Source organism: Saimiri boliviensis, chromosome 9 (assembly GCF_048565385.1).
Source record: "Saimiri boliviensis isolate mSaiBol1 chromosome 9, mSaiBol1.pri, whole genome shotgun sequence".
NCBI classification, from domain to species: domain Eukaryota; kingdom Metazoa; phylum Chordata; class Mammalia; order Primates; family Cebidae; genus Saimiri; species Saimiri boliviensis.
In genome coordinates, this window is record NC_133457.1 from 112,987,618 (window position 1) to 113,010,798 (window position 23,181).

The 23,181-nt window shown below is 46.7% G+C and overlaps 1 protein-coding gene and 1 long non-coding RNA gene across 6 annotated transcripts in view; one reads left to right on the forward strand and one right to left on the reverse strand.

The window, feature by feature from the left end:
* Positions 1-23,181, reverse strand: part of PTGIS (prostaglandin I2 synthase) — a 58,471-nt gene that overhangs the window by 10,798 nt on the left and 24,492 nt on the right. Inside the window, exons 5-6 of the mRNA XM_010343248.3 lie at positions 21,158-21,309; positions 7,671-7,852 (exon numbers count right to left, since the gene is read on the reverse strand). Of these exons, the coding sequence (XP_010341550.2) occupies positions 7,671-7,852; positions 21,158-21,309 (334 nt within the window). The remainder of the gene's footprint in view (positions 1-7,670; positions 7,853-21,157; positions 21,310-23,181) is intronic.
* LOC120367923 (uncharacterized) lies at positions 78-11,529 on the forward strand. Of its 5 annotated transcripts, none has more exons than XR_012519369.1 (3): positions 78-303; positions 837-3,198; positions 8,566-11,529. It is a non-coding gene; the product is annotated as an uncharacterized LOC120367923 (long non-coding RNA). The 5 variants fall into 5 exon arrangements; XR_012519372.1 differs by having other exon boundaries at positions 8,613-11,529; XR_012519370.1 differs by lacking the exon at positions 8,566-11,529 and adding an exon at positions 4,044-7,676.

Sequence of the window (23,181 nt, forward strand, 5' to 3'; positions counted from 1 at the left end):
GAATGATCACGTTGTTGGCCCCAACTCTTCACCAATCCCAGAATCTATGCTCCTTACCATGTGACTTCGCTGTTCCTCCCATTAAAGAGCAAGAGTGTCTTTCCCCTGCCCTTTGAATTTAGGCTCAGCTATGGACTTACTTTGTCCAATAGAAGAGGCGGAATTGACAGAACACCCACTCTACACCTAAGCCGTGAGAGACTGTGTGTTTCCACTTGCCTGGCAAGCCCAGTGATTCCAAGAGGAGGATGAGAGACTCGTGGACAGAGCTGAGCTGCCCCATTGAGCCAGACCCACAGGCCTGTGAGTTAAATAAATGCTGATAGGTATATGCCACTGAGTTGTGGATGTTTGTTATGCAACAATAGCTAACTGGTGCGATATCTAAAGATTTGCTTCCAAATACAATCATTCTCGATGTAGTCTGGGATTCAAAAGTTCCTTATATGCTTTGTATGTTTAAATTCTATAGTCACTTGAATAAATGTGTGTGTTGTGTATGTATAAAACAAAGCTGCCATCATCATTGATGACTGTGAAAGCTATGAATAAAAATTATTTAAACTTCTTAACAGGTAAACACTTAGGAAAATGGAATTTCTTGCTTCAAGCTTTCAGTCTTAGCTGAATATTTTCATACACATTTTAACCTCAGCTCTTTGGTATGTGGCTAAAATGTGTACATGGCACCCTTTAGTGATCCAGAGATGGGTGGAATGCCAACTAATTTCAATTTGGGATAAGGTTTTTGTCTGCCCTGACTATCCTATTCAATCATAATAATGGAATATTAAATCATCATCAAATATCATGTTTACCCAGTAATTTCATTACAGACATAATCGCACATGGGCAAAAGGACATATGCACGAAGATAATGATTGCAGTGCTCATATAACAGCAAAAAGCTGGAAGCCACCTCCATGTCTATCAAGAGGGGGCCAATGAGATGAATGAAGATCCATCCATGAGCTGATGATGCCTGAAGTCATTAGGAAGACGCTGGCTCTGTGTGTACTGATGTGAGACTGAAACCAAGACACACAGAAGCATGTGAACCCAGCAAGGTGCAGGGTGGCGGCTCAGCATGCTGCCATTTGTGTGTTTGTTTAAAGAGAAACATACATGAAGAAGCACAGACCATTGCTTTTTTTTTGAGATAGGGTCGCGCTCTGTCACTCAGGCTGGAATTCAGTGGCACAATCATAGCTCACTGTAGCCTTGACCTCCTAGGCTCAAGTGATCCTCCTGCCTTAGCCTCCCAAGGAGCTGGGGCCACAGGCAAGTGATACCCGACTAAGTTTGTTTTTGTTTGGTAGAGATGGGGGTCTCCCTATGTAGCCCAGGCTGATCTCAAACTCCTCCTGGCCTCGAGCAATCCTCCTGCCACAGCCTCCCAAATACAGACCTCTAAGAGACACCAGAAACTGGTAACTGAGGTTGCCTTGGAACAGAACCTGGGAAGACAAGAGCATAGGGCGGAAGGAGACTGACTTTCCTTGCAAATACCCTTTCACACTGTTCAGCATTTTTAAACGGACACATTAATTTTAAATGAAACAGAAGACCCCTAGGCTGGAGTGCAGTGGCGTGATCATGGCTCACTGCAGCCTCCACCTCCTGGGCTCAAGTGCTCCTCCTACCTCAACCTCCCAAGTAGCTGAGACTACAAACATGCACCACCATGCCTGGCTAATCTATTTTTTTTGTAAAGATAAGGACTCACTGTGTTTCCCAGGCTGTATCCAAATGATTTCTATAGTGATGTACAATGTAATGAGAAATGTTCATGTTACAATATTAAACCAAATAGAAGGTTAGATTAAAACAGCTGCATGAGCTTAACCACAGAAGAAAAGCATACGGGGAAAGGCTGGAAAGCAATGCACCCAGGCATCAATGATGGTGAGACAGATTTTGTCTTCTTTAGTGCCCATGAGGCCATGAGGCCCCACACTCCTCCGCTCAACACTTCCATCGCGCAGGCGCCATTATTAGGCCTTTGACTGAAAAGGAAAACGAAGCATTCCCTGGTGGCTACCCACTGCCCACCATGTAATGGAGGCTCACTGGTATTTGTCAAATAAACATCTGTGTCCCTTTAGACCAGGGGTGGAGCCCTAAGACAGCCTGGGAGGTGGGTTGGAAAATCCCTGGACTGAGACCAGACAGAAGTGGCTTCAAATCCCAGCTCCCCACTTTCTGTGACTGTGGGCAGGTCACATCCCCCTTTGGGTCTCAACACTGGGGGTAACACTGCCATCTCCTGGGTGACCGCAAGGGTCCAGTGAGGCTGAAGCGATCCCACATGTGCTGCGGCCAGAGTAGGTGCTCAGAAGTGGTTACCCCTTTCCCACCGGCCCCTACCCTGAATTTGAGAACAAGTCGGTGGGGGGGGGGGGGCTCGGGCCCTTTCTGAGAGTTCTGCCAGCACCTCAGGTCCAGCTGAGACAGCAAGGTCACTTGCTGTCCATCACTTAAATAGCCAAGCGAATGCAGGTGATAAATAATTCAGCACTGGGTTAGCTCAGTGCCAAGGCCATTTTATCTGGCCCAGATGGTCAGATGGGTGCCACCACTCACTAATTACCAAGCAGGAGTGGAACACATGGGTGCCTGGCTATCTCTGCTTGCAGGAAAAAGCTGTGGCAAGTTAAGGAGGTGACCAAGACCACCTTCCACCCAACTGCACAGATGTGAGTGTGAGCGTGCGTGTGCATGCACACAGCCATAAGAGATACTGAATTCGCCACCCTGGAATTTGAGCTCTCGCCCATGGAGCCTTGCCTCTGTTTACTCAGGAAGTTTCTCGTTTGTCCTCATTCCCTCCTACTGCAGCCAAAGGCCATGACCCAGCAGCGTTACCTCCTGTTCTAGCTTTCTTGTGAATGGCGGTGGCTGACCTCTGGGAGGCACTTCCCGTGGGCCAGAACACACCCTTGGCGACTCGCATGCTCCGTCTTATTACCTACTGACCACACAGCCCACCAGTGGGAGTAGGGGACACCCATTGCCTGAGTCTGCCCTGCACCTGTAACAGCACCCTGCTTTCCTTCACAGAACCACCTCCTCTTAAATCCAAGTCTGTGTGGGTCATCCAGGGCTGACTCATCCTTCCAGACTTCAAGTGTGGCCATGGGACCCAGGCAGAGACACTGAGTGATCCACGCAGAGGGGGCGTGTGAGTGAGCTGGGCCGGTGAGTATCAGGCTTGGGAGCTGTACTGGAATATAGGGGAAGAGGAGCCCTCCTTCACAGGGATTGCTAAATTGCCTGGAGCTGCTGGAAGGTATCATAGCCACCCCCCAGGGCAAGCCCTCTCAAGGTGCAGCCCAGCAGAAGGGAGAGCTGAGGGATGGGGTCACGGATGGTGTTTCTTTTAATTTTTGTGATTTGACAAATTCCAAGGGAATAAAAGAATATGTGATAACAACATGTTAGTTTAGGTCATAAATTGTAACAAATGTGCCACTCTGCTGAGGGCACTGGCGATAGAGACGGAGGCATTGGGAGGAGGGGGATGGGGAAATCCCTGCAGCTTTCCTGCAATTTTGCTGTGAACCTAAAGCTGCTTTAAAAATAGAGTCTATTTAAAACGAACAAAAGCCCTCCGCACAGCGTGGGGTCCTGGATTGGCTCCTGGAAGAGAAATAGGATATTAGTGGGAAAACGGGGGAAATGGGAATAAAGTGTGGACTTTAGGTACTAACGGTGTTCCAGTGCTGATTCTTAGTCTTGATGAACGTATTGCGGTTATGTAACATCAGGGAAAGCTGGGTGAAGGGCATCTGGGAACTCCCGTACTATCTTTGCGACACTTTTATAATCTAAAATTATTTCAAGATAAAACTACTGATGAAGGAGAAAAAAAAAAAAAAAAAAAAACACCCAACCCTCTTTACAGATGGTGAAACTGAAGCCCAGAAAAGAGACTTGTTTGAGGTCACACAACTAGTTTAGTGGCAGGTGCGAGATTCCAACCAAGTCGGTCTGACTCTAAATACTGCCATCTTGCTTTCCACTCTGTTATCAAATGCCTCAAGGATTCTTCCTGATGATCACTATCTCAGTGCGGCTATCTGCAGGCCCAGCAGCTCCCACGCTCCCCTCCCTTACCTCTCAGGACCACCCAGGAGTTTCCAGGGCTGTGTGGCTGTGGCTGCTGAGGATGTGTTGGAGTGAAGGCCAAGCCAGATATGGGGAAGGAAGAGAAGGACAGGATGTGACTGATGGAGCTGAGGGAGTCAAGCATCATGACTCTCAGTCCTGGCATTACCAGCATCAGTGAGCTCAGAGCTGGGAGGGAAACCTGTCCTGTTTGGAAACTCTCCTCCATCTGCCCCCCACCACCCCATCCCACCTTCCCTCAGAGCCTCCTGGTCTCCCTGCCTGGGCCTTAGGTCTCCGCCCACAGGGTCCTCCCTGGATGCCCAAGCCTCCCTCTGCTCCTTCTGTCACTCTAGCTTCTATGCTCCGGGTTTCTGGATTCATGGAGCTGCTGTGAAGATCCTAGAGATAAAGCTTGCAAAGTGCTCAACAGGATGCTTGGGCCAGGGTAACTGCTCTGTATCTTTTGAAATTATTATTCCTGACTCATCATCTCTGACCTTACAGCAGCGATCACGGCTGCCATTTCTCAGCCTCTCAGCAGCATCTGACTCAGCTTCCCACGCCTGCCTCTCCCCTGCCCTCCCTGGCCCCTTCCTCCTCCCCTTTCTCAACATTGGAGAGCCCCGGGGATGCCCCCTTCTCCACCCACCCTCACCCCCAGTATCTCCTTCAGTCCTGAGGCTTTAAACTTCTCTCTGCTGACGACTCCCAAAGGTACATCTCAGCCCGGACCTCAGACTCCAACTCCAGACTCTCTTCTCCAAGTGTCCACTCCTCTTTCTCCGTCTCAAATTCAACACACCCAAAGCCAAACCCCCAATCTTCTCCCCGAAACTTGCTCCTCCCGCCATGTTCCTCAGCTGCCCATGGCCTTGCCATCCCTCCTTTCGCTCAGGCCCAAACCTGGAGTCATCCTTGATGGCTTCCCCCACGGTCCCATCCAACACCGGACCCTGTTGGCTCTACTTTGGAATATGTTCAGAATCAAACTGCCCCCTGGCCCAGCACCACACGCTCTTGCCTGGATCCTGCAGTGGCCTCCTCCCTGCTCTCCCTGCCTCTGCTCCCCCCCACTACAGTCTTTGTCACTGCTGCAGCCAGAATGATCCCTCTAAAGCATAAGACAGACCAGGTTTTTCCTCTGCTCAGAGCCCTCAGCAGGCACCTCTCTCACTCAAAGTAAAAGGCAAAGCCCTCCGCAAGGACTACAGGGCCCAGTGCGGTCCAGCAGCTCTACGTCCCACCATGTCACCCTCAGTCCTGCCTCAGGGCCTTTGCACTTGCTGCCCCTGCCTGCGAGCCTTCACTCCATGTATTTACATGGCCCGCCTCTCACTTCCTTCAGTCTCTGCTCAGATGTCACCTATCAGTGAGGCCTTCCTGGACCACCCTATTTAAAATAGCCCCTCCTCACTCCCCTCTGCCGTTCCTTGCTCCTGCTGCACCTCTTCTCCATAGAACACATTACCTCTAATCCTTGTTTTGTTTTTCTGAGATGGAGTCTTGCTCTGTTGCCCAGGCTGGAGTGTAGTGGTGCGGTCTCAGCTCACTGCAATCTCTGCCTCCCGGGTTCAAGTGATTCTCCTGCCTCAGTCTCCCGAATAGCTGCCAACACAGGCGCCCTTCACCATGCCCAGCTAATTTTTGTATTTTTAGTAGAGACGGGGTTTCACCATGTTGGCCAGGCTGGTCTCGAACTCCTGACCTTATGATCTGCCCACCTAAGCCTCCTGAAGTGCTGCGATTACAGGCATGAGCCATTGTGACTGACCTAATACATTTTTTTTTTTTTTTTGAGACAGAGTCTCACTCTGTTGCCCAGCCTGGAGTGCAGTGGTGCCATCTCAGCTCATTGCAACCTCCACCTCCCCGGTCCAGGTGATTTTCATGGCTGAGCCTCCTGAGTAGCTGGGATTACTGGCATCTGCCACCATGCCTGGCTAATTTTTGTATTTCTAGTAGGGTCAGGATTTCACCATGTTGGCTAGGCTGGTCTCAAACTCCTGATCTCCAGTGATCAGGCCGCCTCAGCCTCTCAAAGTACTAGGAATACAGGTGTGAGCCACTATGGCTGGCCTCTAATACATTTCAGATGCTTACTTGTTTAATTAATTATTTATTATTTTTTAAGACGGGGGTCTCACTATGTCACGCAAGCTGGAGTGCAGTGGCACAATCATGGCTCACAGCAGTGCTCCTACCTCAGCCTCCCAAGTAGCTGGGATTATAGGTGCGTACCACCATGTCCAGCTTGTCTACAAAAAGTGAAGTATTTTTTGTAGAGATGGGGTATTGTTATGTTGCCCAGGCTGGTCTTGAACTCCTGGCCTCAAATGATGTTCCTGCCTAGCCTCCGAAAGCATTGGGATTACAGCTATGTGTTTATTAATTGTCTGTCTTCTCCCACCAAAATGCCAGCTCCCTAAGGGCAGAGATTTTTGTCTGTTTTGCTCACTGCTCTATCCCCAGCTTCTAGAATGAGGCTTGGCACACAGTAGGTGCTCTAAATGTTTGTTGAAGATGTTTACTGAGCACTTATTACCTGCAAGGCATAGTTACAAAACTGCACATGTATCATGGCTTCCTCCTTTCATCTTCACAAGCGTGTCTTGAAGCGGGTGCTGCCATCCCCATTTTACAGATGAGTAAACCGAGGTGCTCAGAGGTTAAGTGACTGACTTGCCAGGAAGTGTCAAAGTCAGGACTCAAATCCAGGCAGGGAGGTCACGGAGCCTGCGCCAGAAACTCCTGGGCCAAGTGCCCTCTTGGCTCTGCTCCCAAAAGGCTCTTGAAAAGTTTACCCACCTGCCTGAATTCTGGACGCTGTCAACTACTCAACCTCAGAGGACATCTTGTCCCCAGCTCCTGTCCAGCTCTCCTGACCCTGCCAAAGGCTGTTCCCTGGCCTTAATGCCACTCAAGCCCCTCAGCCAGCATCCGGTTTTGCTGACACGGGTCATTTCCACAAGGAGTTCTGGGGACAGTCTGGAGCTCCGAGTCACCTCTGCACATAAATATGTTATTAGGCACCGATGTGGGGGCAACTGCCAGTTAGTCCCAGCCCCCACCCCTTGCCGGTCTCTGCCTGCAAGGACAGTTAATGGCTCTGAGAGGAAACTAAAAATAAACTGCAAGTCGATGGGAAAGGAATTACCCAGCAACGTCAGCCTGTGCAACTGTCACTGTCGAAGTGGGGCCAAGAGGAAGATGGGGGGCTTGGAGAGCGGGAGTGAGGCGGGAGCCGGGCCTGGAGCCCTGCCCCATCCAAGGCTGCCCGCTTTCCTTCACGCCAATATCTGGCCCAGGACCAAGTCCACGGGCTCTGTCTTCCTGAAATGTCCAAAATCTATCCACTTCCTCACCACCTCCGTGGCCGCCACCTGACCCTGTCACCGCCATTTCCTCCTTGGTGACCTGTCCCTCCCCTGCTCGGAACTCTCCTGGGCCCCCCTCCCACCCAGAGAAAAATCCCAAGTCCTCACTTATGAGGACCCACCAGGCCCTCATATCACAACCACACATGCACACTTGCACGCACCCCCTCGCACACTCACGCCCACCTGTGTGGCCCACAGCTGCAGCACCAGGGCCCGTGCCTGCATCTCCTCTGACACACCCATCTCCTCCAGGTGCAGCAGGTAACTCTCCAGCCATTTGCTTCGGTGGGCCCTCGTGGCCAGCCTGGCTGGGGACAGCAGCTTCCACAGGTGACTTTTGACACTGGACATATGGTCCTTGTCTCCTGCAGGGGCAGAGCACAGAGTAGGGGTTACAGATTTAACATAACACCCAGGGCTGGCCAGGCATGACCTCCTATGAGGCCAAGGGTCTTCTGAATGTCACTCCTTGAGGTTGGGGAATTCCTGTGGGAAAGAAGCTGTCCGAACAGGCTCGCAGTGGGAAGCCCTTTCAATACCAACTTGCTTATTATCTGTCTTACTCCCAGCATAAGGCAGCAAGGGGTCTTGTCTGCTGCAGGTGGAAGCCCTATTTCAATCACCTCTATGTCCCCAGCACCGGCCTGTAGCAGGTGTTCAATAAATAAATATGCATTGTATTAGTCTGTTTTCATGCTGCTAATAAAGACATACCTGAGACTGGGTAATTCATTTATTTATTTATTTATTTTTAAAAGTGGTTTAATGGACTCAGAGTTCCAGGTGGCTGGGAAGGTCTCGTAATCATGGTGGAAGGTGAAAGGCACATCTTACATGGCGGCAGGCCAGAGAAAATGAGAGCCAAGCAGAGGGAACACCACTTATAAAATCATCAGATCTCATGAGACTTATTCACTACCAGAAGAACAGTATGGGGAACCACCTCTAGACTAAATTATCTCCTGCCAGGTCGTTCTCATTATATGTGAGAATTACGGGAGCTACAATTCAACACGAGATCTAACTGGGGAAACAACCAAACCACATCATACATTAAGTAAATGGCATTTCTTTCCAGGGCAGGGGAAGGAACACGAAACCCTGAGCAGCATTCTCCCTCCCCAGGGTCCAACTCCAGAGCAATGCCAGCCCATGTGTGGGAGGAGGAGGCCATCGTGAGCAGGCTCAGCACAGCAGCAATCACGGAAAGACAGCAGCAATCACGGAAAGACAGCAGCAACAACCTAACTGACCCTCCAGAGAGGGCAGATGGGGCTGGAGTCTCAAACTCAACTCACTCCAGTGAAAACAAATCAAGTAAAAGAGAGAGGGGGCCAGAAAGGGGCCATGGTACTTAGCCCACCGACCAGCCCCCGGCAGGAGAGAGAGACTCACCCCAGCATGGCCAGAGGACCTGCGCTTTCAAAGAAAGCTAACAATCCAGACAATTATGTATACATAACCTTCTGATGTTTTTTAAGGTTAACATCCAAGTAAAAAGTTTTTAATCACTGTGCAGACCACAAAAGCATCTCTGAAGGTCAACTTTGGCCCACAGTTCACTAGTGTGCAATCACCATGAAACAGACAATGGTGTGTATACGTTCTGGAAAAACCATACAGCGGTGAAAGTGAATTAGCTCATTTTACCTACAGACACAGAGACTTCCCAAGGGCAGACTGGCAAGGGGATAAAGCCAGGCACTGAAGAATGATATTATTTAGATACTGTTTTCATTTCTTTTTTAAAAAATATTTTTGTGAACGATACATGAGACAGTATATATTGTTTTTAAAACTCCAAGGTAATCCTATTTATATGCATAAATATAAAGTTTAAAATAAAAATATAAAATATAGAATTTGGTTTTCTCCAAAGTCACCCCTTGGAAAAGTGAGTCACCTTGGATTGCTCCAAAGTTTCAAAGTACTAGAAACTCCCTCACTGACTCTTTTGAACCACAAGCCGTGATTCAGGAAGACTCGCCCCACCAGTGATTCTAAACCTGGCTGCACATCACAGGGCGTTTGAAAGGATGGGAAATGTAGGCTATGGTTTTTTTTTTTTTTTTTAAGTATCTTGGCTTCATTTTCAAACAATATGCTGAATATGTTAAACTTTGAGACTTCAACTTAAGTTCAATTGTTTTACATTAAAATGAATGTCACCATTTCGGGTGACATTTCAATGTATGAGCTTAAGTGTTCAACTGAAATACATTATCTTCCTGTGTTCCCCAACTTTTCAGGCTCTCTGAAGAACTATCTGTGAGCTCTTAAATCTCTGGATGCCCAGGTGCCAACCCCTGGGCAGACTGATCATGTCAGAATCATGTAGGTGGAAACTGAGCATCCGGAGATTTAAACAGGTGCCTGCAGGGCACAGGCAGTGTTAAAACCACCTCAGTTGATGCAAGCTCTGGATACTTCTAAGCATGATCTGATGAGATGGTTAAAAAAAAAGAGGCAAAGAAATTTAACACAGCTTTAGAAATAACTGGCATTCTTTGAGGTCTGACCACACAGCTGCAATCTTGAGTATCACTGTAAACATAGTGTTTGAGGATGACTTTAAAAAGCAAGGCAGGACCATTCTCCACTTCTCCCCGTTCCTAGAGCAGTTCTGAGTACACAGGAGGTACTCAGTATTTGCAGAATAAATGAACAATGAAACAAAAAAAGGTAATGCAGTATGAAAATATAGCTGACAGAATGTGAGAAAATATTTGCAAATAATATATCTGATAAGGGTCTAGCACCCAAAACATATAAAAGAACTCATACAACTCAGCAGCAATTAAAAAAAACCTGATTCAAAAATGGGCAAAGGACTTGAACAGATTCTTCTCCAAGGAAGAGATACAAACGATTGATCGACACATGAAAGATGCTCAACACCATTAGTCATTAGAAAAATGCATATGAAAGCCACGGTGCGATACCACTCACAACCATGAGCATGGCTGCTAGTTAAAAAACAGAAAATAAGTGATGCTGAGCACCCAGAGAAACTGGGCCCCTCATGCATTTCTGGTGGGAATGTCAAAAACTGCAGTTACTGTGAAAAAGAGTTTAGCAGTTCCTCAGAAAGTGAAAGAAAGAATCGCCATATGATCCAGGAATTCCGATTCTAGGTATGTAACCCAAAGAACTGAAACCAGAGACACAGACACTCAAGCACTGGTGCTCACAGCAGCATTATTCACAGTTGCCAAAAGGTGGAAACAACTCACGTGTTCGTTGATAGGTGAATGGATAAACAGAATGCAATATATACATGCAACGTATTATTATTCAGCCTTAAAAAGGAATGAAATTCTGACCCATATGCCAGGCTCAGTGGCTCACACCTGTAATCCTAACACTTTGGGAGGCCAAGGTGGAGAGATTTCCTGAGCTCAGGCGTTGGAGACCAGCCTGGGCAACATGGCGAAACCCTGTCTCTACTAAACTACCAAAAAAAAAAAAAAAAAAAAAAAAAAAAGCTGGGCATGGTGGCACGTACCTGTAATCCCAGCTACTCAGAAGGGTGAGGCAGGAGAATTGCTTGAACCCAGGGTGTGGAGGTTGCAGTGAGCCGAGATCACACCACTGCACAGCCTGGGTGACAGAGCAAGACTCTGTCTCCCCCAGCCCAAAAAAAAAGAAAAGAAAAGAAAGGGAAACAAGAAAAGAAATTCTGACAACACTACAACATGAATGAACCTTGAAAATATTACGCTAAGTGAAATAAGCAGGCACAAAAGGACAAATATTGCATGATGTCCCTTATATGAGATTCCTAGAGCAAGAAATTCAGAGACAGAAGAGAAGATACAATGGGCTGGGAGGAGAGGCAGGTGGGGAATTATGGTTTAATGGGCACAAAGCTTTTGTTTAGGATCATGAAAAGTTTCTGGAAATAGATAATGGCATGGTTATGCAACTTTGTGAATGTATTTACTGCCACTGAATTGTACAATTAAAATTGTTAAAATAGTATATCTTATGTTATATATTATTTTACCACAATTTTTAAAAAAAGGTCAAATGAACATCATTTGGCAAATGAGGTAGTGTTGTATAAGAAAGAATTTGAATTCTGGTTGGGCACGGTGGCTCACCCCTGTAATCCCAGCATTTTGGGAGACCAAGGTGAGCAGATCACCTGAGGTCAGGAGTTCGAAACCAGCCTGGCCAACATGATGAAACCCTGTCTCTATTAAAATACAAAATATTAGCCTGGCGTGGTGGTGGGCACCTGTAATCCCAGTTACTCTGGAGGCTGAGGCAGGAGAATCACTTGAACCCAGGAGGTGGAGGTTGCAGTGAGCTGAGATGGAGCCACTGCACCCTTATCCCAGCCTGGGTGACGGAGTGAGAGGCCATCAAAACAAAACAAAAAGAATTTGAACTCCAAGGTTTCAGTTACCCATGGTCAACCATGGTCCAAAAATATTAAATGAAAAATTCTGGACATAAACAGTCATAAGTTTTAAATTACATGCTCTCCTGAGTAGTGTGTTGAAATCTTGTGTCATCCTGCTCTGTCCTACCTGGCAAAAAACGCAGGATAAAAATATAGCAGTGGGCAGGGTGCAGTGGCTCACTCCTGTAATCCCAGCACTTTGGGAGGCCAAGATGGGCAGATTACCTGAGGTCAGGGGTTTGAGACCAGCCTGGCCAACATGGTGAAACCCATCTCTACCAAAAATACAAAAATTAGCTGGGCATGGTGGCAGGCACCTGTAGTCCCAGCTACTCAGGAGGCTGAAGCAAGAGATCATTTGAACCCAGGAGGCGGAGGTTGTGGTGAGCTGAGATTACACCACTGCACTCCAGCCTAGACAACAGAGCAAGACTCTGTCTCAAAGACAAAAAATATATAGCAGTGATTAGATTGTGGATCAAATCAGTTTACATTTGTAGGTCCCTTAGAGCAGTTCAGGGGACACACTAAGTTACTTACCCAAGATTTATCTATTGCTATGATGTATTGTTAGGACAAAGCAAAGTACCAGCAACCACGTGTTTAGTGCATTTGTGGAAAAAGAGAAAAATAAGAATATAGTCACATTCACTTGCACTTGCATGAATCAACTCTGGAAGAATCCATTCGAAACTAATAAAACTAGTCAATTATGAGCAGTGGGAATTGGTGGAAGGGGTGTGACAAGAAAAGGAAGATTTACCGCTGTTATTAACGTTTTCCAGCCTAACTGAGGTATAATTGACAACTGAAAATTCTAAGTTGTACAACATGATATTTTGATGTACACATATGGTGTGAAACGATTGTCACAATCGAACTAATTAGTATATCCATCACCTCACATAGATGCACACTGGTGAGTGTGTGTAACTTAAGATCCACTCTGTCAGTAAATTTCAAGTATACAATACATTGTTATTAACTGTGGTCACCATTTTGTATATTAGGTCTTCAGAACGTATTCATCTTGTAACTCAGAGTTTATAGCCTCAACCAGCATGTCCCCATTTCCCCACCTCCTGAGCCCTGGTAACCACTATTCTACTCTGTTTTTCTGAATTTGACTTTTTTTTAGCTCCCACATATCGATGACATCATGCAGTATTTGATTTTCTATGTCTGGCTTATTTCACTTACAATAATGTCCTCCAAATTCATTCATATTGTTACAAATGGCAGGATTCTCCTTTTTATGGCTGAATAACATTCGATCATGTATTTACACACACAGCAGTCCTGTCTTAGCCACAGTTTCACTTTCCAAGGTTTATTTCCATTCTTAATTATTTCAAGACTGAAGTTGACCAAAAAAATCAAAAAAAGACAAAATTTTAAAAACCTTCCCACTGGGAAAACAGAGGCTTGCCATCTACTTTGGATTCCAGTACAGTTTGCTGTTTGGTTGGTTTTTTTCCTTTTGAGACAAGGTCTCGCTCTGTCACCCAGGCTGGGGTGCAATGGCGTAGTCCTGGCTTACTGCAGCCTCAACCTCTTGGGCTCAAGTGATCCTGCCACCTCAGCTTCCTGAGTAGTTGAAACTACAGGTGTAAGCCACCACGCCTGGCTAACCTTTTAAATTTTTTTTTTTTTTTTTTTTTTTTTTTTTTTTTGTAGAGACAAGGTCTCTTTATATTGCTTAGACTAGCCTCAAACTCCTGAACGAAAGTGATCTTCCTGCTTTGGTCTCCCAAAGTGCCAAAGTGCTGGGTTACAGGCGTGAGCCACTGTGTGCAGCCTCATGCTGTATTTTAACGCGTGCATAAAGGCCAAGTGTTGCCCTAAGCAACAGAGTGGCCACAAGCCCCAGGAGGTTACAGAGCATTTGAAATGGGGCTGACTTGAATGCAGCCATGTTTAATATAGGGTAAGGTAGACTGGATTCCAGAGTCAGCATGAGAAACACAGTGTAAAATATCTCATTAATAATTTTTAACACTGGTTGCCTGCTGAAATGCTAATAACATTTTAGATATATTGACTTAAATAAAATGCATTATTAAAATCTATTTCACCTCCGTATTTTTCCTTTTTTAATGTGTCTAATAGAAAAATTTTAATTACAAATGTGATTCACATGATATGTCTATGTACAGCAATGTTCTAGAAGGATAACACCAAACTGATAGCCATAGATTACCTGGGGATAGATTTAGAGGGAATGTAGTCAAAGGGAATCTTCCTTTTTGTAATATTTGACTTTTTTTTTTTTTTTTACAAAAGTCAGGCGAGCCAGAGTGCCTGACCTTGAACAAGTCACCTCACCTCTCAGCACCTCAGTTTTCTTGCTTGTAAACTAACTAGGATAATAAAAGTACCCACCACACAGGGTAATATACAGATCGAATGCATTAGCATTTAAAGCACAGAGATGCCTGACACAGACCTAATAAACAGCTATATTATTAAATAACAAATCTTGCCAAATGTTAGCCAAGTATTAGCCCAAGGAGAACATGCTCATGAATAGCTTCTGTAATTAAGAAATAATAATAAATTGTGAAATACAGAGCACAAAGTTTGAAGACAGAGAGAAACCCAGGTTGAAATCCCAGCTCTTCCCTTCCTAGTAAGAAGAACTTGGCCAAGTCACTTTGCATCTCCGAGCCTCAATTTCCCCCATGTGTAAAATGAGGGCCATCTGGCTCACAGGATTGTTAGGAGGATTCAGACAGATCACACACAGAACACATTGGTATTGGTAGAGGTTTGTAAAATACTACTTGCTACATTCTTGCCATTATTTTGAGATATTATTTATTGGTGCAATGACTCAATCCCATGAATCAGGGGTGCCAGGCCCACGGTGATTGGCAGCCCACCAATTTAAGTCAGTTTGGTGTATCCAGTTTAAATCCCAGAGTCCCCATGCCATGTGGCCTTGGCTGGGCCCCTGCTCATCTCTGGACCTCAGTCTCCTCATCCAAAAAACAAGGACCCAGACTTGAGTACCTCTCGAGTTTTTTCTGGGAAACCCGTCTGGGCCCTCCAGATCTGGGGGCATAGTAGAGAGGCCCCCAGTAGAGACATGTCTCTGAAGTTTTGGGTTTTACCTTTGAATTGCATTAGAGTTTTGCATCAGACTCTGTGAATCTTTGATATAAGGATGCCTTTTTTTCCCAAAACAATATTCAAATAAACAGTCCTCAAAACAATCCAGTAAAATAAATGTTCTAGATGGAAGCACTATGCTTAACTTGGGGGTCTGTTTAACTGTCCCCTGTCCCCAACTACCTACTGTGTGAGAAACACCAGACTCAATGGTCTAAGGGTTCTCAAAGGATTTTCTTTTAAAATATGTTTTTTTAAAGAAAATTTTTAAAATGTATTTGTGGTAAGGAGTTCGAGACCAGCCTGGCCAACATGGAGAAACCCCAGCTCTACTGAAAAGTACAGAAAAATTATCTGGGTGTGGTGGTACATGCCTGTAATCCCAACTACTCAGGAGACTGAGGCAGGAGAATTGCTTGAACCCGGGAGGCAGAAGTTGCAGTGAGCTGAGATCGTGCCACTGCACTCTGGCCTGGGCATCACAGCAAGACTCAATTAAAAAAAATATATATATACACACACACACACACACACACATATACACATATATATGGCATATATATGTATATGCACATATATACATATATATGCTAAAGGAAAGCAAAAGGAAATGCCATATGTGTGTGTGTGTGTGTGTGTGTGTGTGTGTGTGTGTGTATATATATATATATATATATAGAGAGAGAGAGAGAGAGAGAGAGAGAGAGAGTGAGTGACATAGTCTACCCACTGCCTGCACCTTGCTCTTTTTTTGTAACTGTAGATTTCATTCACTACCAGTGTGTCCCACTCTGTTTTAGATGCATAGTTGGCCTGTAGGTGAATGCATAATTTATTTAATCAGCCCTTACTTGTGGACTTTTAAATTGTTTCTAGCATTTGCAATTATAAGCAATGTGACAATGAATATGTTTGTGTATCTGCAGACATGTGCAAGCATTTCTGTAGGATAAATTCCTAGAAGTGGAAGTACAGAATCAAAGGAATGTGCATTTTATTTTGTGTTTTGGCAGGTTCTGCCAAAAGAGGCTGCAATGCTTCCACACCCCACAGCAACGTTCGGGGGTTGCTTTGCCCACCTGCCTCTGGTCCCAACTAAGATGAGAAATTGTCCTCCCACATTGCCACCTGCTGCTCATATTGAGAAATGCAGCCTTCCTCTACCCAGCCCAGGGCTGCTCCCAGAGTGATGGTGGTGGGGAGTTCCTCCGCGTCTAACCAGACTCCTCTGGAGCATCTGCAAGGTGGAAAGGGTAGTGGAGAAACCCAATTTTTCCTGGGGAACCCATCAGTACTAGGATGTGACAGGTGCTTTATGCACAGGACTTTGCAATCAAACAGACCAAGTTTCTACCTACCAGCTGCCTGTCTATGACAAGTGATCTCACCTCCCTGAGCCTCAGTTTCCTTATCTGCAACAAGGGTATGTTAATACCAACCTTCCAGCATGGATGGCAAAATTCAATAAGATCAAATGAGTTGCTCTAAAAAGATGATAAAGGACACAAACAGCCGACTCACAAAGAGGAAATGCAAAAGGGTACCGAAACACAGAAAATATAAAAGTCAGCCCGGTGCAATGGCACAAGCCTGTAGTCCCAGCTGCTCAGAAGGCTGAGTTGGGAGGATCGCTTGAGGCTGGAAGATCAAGATTGCATGAGCCAAGATCTCACCACTGCACTCCAGTCTGTGTGACAGAGCAAGACTCTGTTTCAAAATAACAACAACAACAAAACAAACAAAACACACACACACAAAAGATGTTTGATCACAGTCATCAGGCAAATGCCACAGAGAGCCAGATGTCCTTTCTTGCCCATCAGATGGGCAATGATTTAAAGATTGATAACTGCATGTTGGCAAGGTTGTGGTAACATGCAAATTAAAACAATAAGTTACCCATCTCTGCCCATCAAATTAGCAAACAAATGGAAAGACTGATGGCATCTGGTGGAGCAGATTTCTTCCCTTTAGGTAGGTGGATGAATTGCTCCATGGTTTTGGAAATGATGTGACAGATGCAGATAAAAATGTGAATGTATCGCTTCTCGGCCTTTTGGCTAAGATCAAGGGTAAAAATGTTAATGTATATGGCCTTTGACCTGGCAAAACCATTTCCAGGAAGTGGGCCGACAGAAATGAAATCACCACATGGTAGAACAGATACAAGTACAATGAAATACTATAAAAACAAAAAGAAAGAAAGAATATTGGCATCTATCAGAGGGAAATGGCTAACTACTGAAACAGCCATTTGAGGGCTAAAAAAAGTCTTGGTTTTTCATTTTTGTTATTGTTTTGAGATGGAGTCTTGAGCTGTCGCCCAGGCTGGAGTGCAGCGGCGTGATCTTGGCTCGCTGGAACCTCTGTCTCCCAGTCTCAAGTGATCCTCTCACCTCAGCCTCCTGAGTAGTTGGGATTACAGGCATGTGCCACCACGCCCAGCTAATTTTTTGTATTTGTGGTAGAGACAGGGTTTTACCATGTTGGCCAGGCTGGCATTGAACTCCTGACCTCAGGTGATTTACCCACCTCAGCCTCCCAAAGTACTAGGATTACAGGCAAGAGCCACCGTGCCCAGCCAGATGTCTTGTATTTTTTATGTTAATTTCATATCCTTCTACTTTGTTGGATTCAATTATTGCTGGAGTTCATTTAATTATTAATTTTCTGGGGTTATCCAGGTACAGTATCAGATCATCTGCAAATATGAATAGTTTTACTTTTTCTTTACCCATTCTTATGTCTATAATTAGTTTATCTTGTTTAATTGCATTGGATAATACCTCTAAAAGATGTTTATATCAACAGAGGAGAATGTACAGCTATATTGTTAAGTTAAAAACAGGTTACAAATAATAGAATTCCTCTTTGTAAACACAGATATGAATATTTGTCTCTAGTTGTGCGAACACAGAAAATACTGTGAAGGGCTACACACCATCATGCTAACATCGGTTTCACAGGAAGCTGGGCTTGGAAAAAGGGGTATTATACTTTATACTACCTATAACTCTGAATTGTTAAACATAAGATTATGTTTCTCTCATGTAAACAAAATCGATAATGTGTTAAAGTTTTGGCTTTTAAAAACACCTAAGCAAAAGGAAATGGGCAATGAAGTGTTTGAGCATTGACTTTGACAATGTTTAACCTCATGTCTGGCACATGATAAGTGCTCAGCAAACAGTGCTTTTTCTTTTTCTTTTTTTAGACAATGTCTCACTCTGTTACCCAGGCTGGAGTGCAGTGGCACAATCTCGGCTCACTGCAACCTCTGACCCTGGGGTTCTAGAGATTCTCCTACCTCAGCTTCCTGAGTAGCTAGGATTATAGGCGCCAGCCACCACACCTGGCTAATTTTTTTGTATTTTTAGTAGAGACAGGGTTTTGCTGTTAGCCAGGCTGGTCTTGAAGTCTTGACCTCAGGTAATCCACCTGCCTTGGCCTCCCAAAGTGCTGGGATTACAGGCGTGAGCCACCACGCCCAGCCATAGTGCTTTGCCTTGTTACCTCAGCCAGTTCTAACAGCCGCCCCCTGGGAAGATCCTGCTGTTTCCCCCATTTTACAGATGGCTGAGATCACAGAGAGAACTGAGGCACAGAGAGAACACACAGATGCGGGGAGTGGGAGCTGGTAGAGCTCTTCCAGTCCTGAGAGCTCAGACTCTGTCTTCGTTACTGCCTTCCACAGTCCCTCCAGAGAAAGGAGCTGGAGCAAGCAGAAATAACTTGCTCTGAGTCACCAGCAAGGAAGCAGCAGAGCAGGAATTTGAATCCAGGCCTCTGCTGTAAGTGTCCGAGCCCAGCACACATAGCGCTTCCCAACCTTCCCAGGGCGCTTGTCAGACAGGCAGTTTTCCAGGCTGTCCCCTGGGGATCTGGATTCCTATGGACCTGGATGGGGCTCAAGAACTATGTTATGAACAATGCTCATCCGGGAAGTTTAGGGTACATGACCCAGGGGATGGCGCAGCCCAGTGGTTCCTACAGCTCCTGCACACGGAAATAGCCAGGACACTCTTTATCAACACTGAGTCTGCTGTACAGCCAAAAATAAATGAGGTAGATTCTTACAAATCGATGTGGAAATACTGTAGACACGGAGTTGAGTGAAATATCTAAGTGGTAGAACAATTCTTCTAGTGTGATATACCTAAGTTATAAAAGTACAGGCCAGGCCAGGCACAGTGGCTCACACCTCTAATCCCAGCACTTTGGGAGGCTGAGGTGGACGGATCACTTGAGGTCAGGAGTTTAAGACCAGCCGGGCAACATGGCAAAACCCCGTCTCTACTAAAAAACACAAAAATTAGCCGGGGGTGGTGGTGCCTGCCTGTAATCACAGCTACTCAGGAGGCTGAGGCAGGAGAATTGCATGAATACAGGAGGCGGAGGTTGCAGTGAGCTGAGATTGTGTCACTGTACTCCAGCCTGGGCAACAGGGCGAGACTCCATCTCAAAAAAAAAAAAAAAAAAAAAGCACAACAAACTCTTCCTAACAGCTCCAAACTGGGGACTACTCAAATGTCTATCAACCAGGAATGGATAAACAAATCGTGGTATATTACTCTAGTGAAATACTATACAGCAATAAAAAGAGCAAGCTGTTGGCCAGGCACAGTGGCTCACATCTGTAATCCCAACACTTTGGGAGGCCAAGGTGGGAGGATTGCTTCAGCTCAGGAGTTGGAGACCAGCCGGGGAAACAGTGAGACCCCATCTCTACAAAAAATTTAAAAATTAGCCAGGCATAGTGGCACACGCCTATAGTCCCAGCTACTCAAGAGGCTGAGGTGGGAGGATCACCTGAGCCCAGGAGATTGAGGCTGCAGTGAGCCAAGGTTGCACCACTGAGCTCCAGGCTGGGTGACAGAGTGAGAAAAATAAAAAAATAAAAAAGCATAGTAGCTCACTCCTGTAATCTCAGCACTTTGGGAGGCCAAGGCAGGAGGACTGCTTGAGCTCAGAAGTTCAAGACCAGTATAGGTAACACAGCAAGACCCCATCTCAAAAAAAAATAAATAAATAAAAATAAATTGTTTTTAAGACAAAAAAATAAAAACTGAACTATTGATCCATACAGCAACCTGGACGAATCTCCCAACATTAAGTTGAGTGAAAGAAGCCGGACATAAAAGGCCACATCCTGTGTGATTCCATTTCTAGGAAGTTGAAGAACTGTCAAAACTAATTGGAGGTAAAAGAAACCAGTACAGTGGCCACCTGGGGACGGGGTGAATAATGGCTGGGAAAGAGCATAAAATGTTTAGATGTACCTCTCAGTGCATTTATTTATTTATTTATTTATGATGGAATCTGACTCTGTCACCAGGCTAGAGTGCAGTGGCGTGATATTGGCTCACTGCAACCTCAACCTCTCGGGTTCAAGCGATTCTCCTGCCTCAGCCCCCTGAGTAGCTGGGATTACAGGTGCCTGCCACCATGCTTGGCTAATTTTTGTATTTTTAGTAGAGATGGGGTTTCACCATGTTGATCAAGTTGGTCTCGATCTCCTGACCTCCAGTGATCCACCCACCTCGGCCTCCCAAAGTGCTGAGATTACAGGCGTGAGCCACCATGCCTGGCCTCTCAGTGCATTTAGATATGTGTGCTTTCTTGTATATAAATTATACCTCAGGAAAAAAAAAAAAAAAGTAGAAAACAATAAAAATAACACACAACTGTGTGTCTGTTTAGAGAAAGTGCTCCCAGGATGTACTCCAAGCTAGTGATGGTGGTTGCCTCTGTAGAGGGAAGTGGTGGGCTGACGCTGGGGAGAAAGTGGAGAGCTCTTTTATTCTTCCGTCTAAATTATTCTGTAGAGCTTGAATTTTTTATAATGAGCATGAGCTACTTGTAAAAACCTTTAAAGCAACTCAAACCTTAAAACAAAAAAAAGGAACACACACACCCAGAGATTCTCAGGCCCCACTCCGAATGTGCTGATTGGAATTTCCACCAGGAACCCAAGCTCTGGTCCAAGCCCCGGCTCCCCGTCATTGCGCTTTCGCATACCCCCAGTGACGAGGGTCTTACTGCCTCGCAGGACACTGGCTGTTCTTCCGCCTGTGTTGCCGCCTTGAGTTGGGCTCCCCCTCTGGGTCTTTCCATCCTCCCCACCACTCACTGGGGCCCCCATGGTGCTCACCCACTGACAGGGAGCCACGGGCCAGTTTGGGGAGCAGTTGGTCAAGCTGGCGGAAGGTGTGGAAGACATCAGCTGAGTGGATGCGGTCCTCAGCCCGGCTCTGATGGGTGCGTGGCAGCGCCTCAATTCCGTAAAGAGTCAGGTAGCCGGCTCTGGGGTGGTAGACAGAGGGTCAGAGGTTCTTAGAAGCTTCATTCATACATCCAGTGAGCACCTACTAATCCTAGTGTACGCTAGGGACTGTTCTGGGCACTGAACAGTCGGCAGTGAAAAAAACAAAAATCCCTGTCCTCAAGGAGCTAACCCCTCAGCACAGGGAGACAGACAACAGACAAGAGGATGAGTAAAATGAGTAATGTGCCAGCTGGTGCCCTGTGGCACTGTCAGACACTAAGCTGGGTAGCAGGATGGGAGGGCAGGGTCTTGGTGTCAGGTGCCAGGTGAGGGAGGGGCTGGCATTAAGCTGACAGCTGAAGGCTGAGAAGAAGCCAGCCATGGGCAGAGCAGAGAGAGGGGCCGGAAGCAGAGCAAGCCCCAGGTACAACGTCCTTAGGCAGGAGGAAGCCCGGTGCTGGGAGCGGCAAGGAGGCTGATGAGGCTGCAGCGGAGAGCTCGAGGGGACTATGCTGAGACGGGGGCATGGAGAAGGGGAGGAGACGCCTGCTCCCAGGGAGGGATTCAGGGCAGACTTCCTAGAGGAGGCAGTTTTTGAGCTGAGACCTGCAGGATGGTGGGGGAAGCAGAAGAGGAACGTGTTCGGGCAACAGGCACAGCCTGTGCAAAGGCCCAGAGCTGAGGGTGCAGCCGTGCCTGGTGGGAGAGGTGCCAGGTGTGGCTGGTGCAGGCCCTGGAGCTGGGTGTGAGGCAGAGGGTGGGAGGGCCTGGGGCTGTCGGGGCAGCCACGCAGGGCAGCGCATTTGCAACAGCGGGGAGGCTGCGCTGGACCTGAGGGGCTCTGGGAGGCTCAAGAAGGAGGACAGGGCCTGGTCAGGTGTGAAGAAGGGTAAGACATGGGAGCTAGCATGTGCTCTCACTGAGGCACGGGGACACACACACACACACACACACACACACACACACACGACCACACTCAGAGGACGCGCCTTCACCTCCAGCCCACTTTAAATACTCCAGAGGTCCAGCCCCTCCCCAGTCCGCTGACCTCAGTCCTGGGAGAGAAGCTGCAGGTTTTCATTCTGTCCACGAGGTGGGTAGGGCTGGGGCCTCAGCAGAGAGACGCAACCAAAGCCCCGAGGCCTCGCCCTCTCACCCTCCCCTTGAGCTCCTGGGTCCCTGTGCAGACCAGGGACCAGGATCTCCCAGGAGAGGGGTTTCCCCAGATGAGGATGAGAGAGTGGAAGCAGGAATGAGGGGGGGGGGGGGGGCCGGAGAGGCCTGTGCAGTCCCTGCCCTGTCCCTCGCCTGCCCAGTGATGGCAGAAGTTGTAAAGGGGCAGCCCACGAACTGGAGTCACTCCACAAGTGTGTTTATCAAGGGAGTTTTCCGAAAAACAAACTAAAGCTACCTTCAAACATTTGGGGAAACTCACAAAATCTGGATTTCCCCCTCATCTCATCTTGAAAAAGGAATCCAGCTGGCCTGCAATCCCAGCTGGCAACCCCCCTTTTCAGACAGACACGCGCTCGCCAGGCCACCTCAGTCCCCACGAGGCCCTGTGGTCTCAGCGGTGCTGCCGTTGACAGTAGTTGTCATTTATCTTCACACTCGCACTGTTGTTTTTTCCTAACTCAGAGAACCATTTCCCTGTACATATATTTTTACCAAAGCAGGCAATGAAAAAGAAACCAAAAAATACACCCTGCCGGGCACGGTGGCTCACACCTGTAATCCTAGCACTTTGGGAGGCTGAGGCAGGTGTATCACCTGAGGTCAGAAGTTCGAGACCAGCCTGGCCAACACGGAGAAACCGCCTCTCTACTAAAAATATGAAAATGTGCTGGGCGTGATGTCACATGCCTGTAATCCCAGCTACTTGGGAGGCTGAGATGGGAGAATCGCTTGAA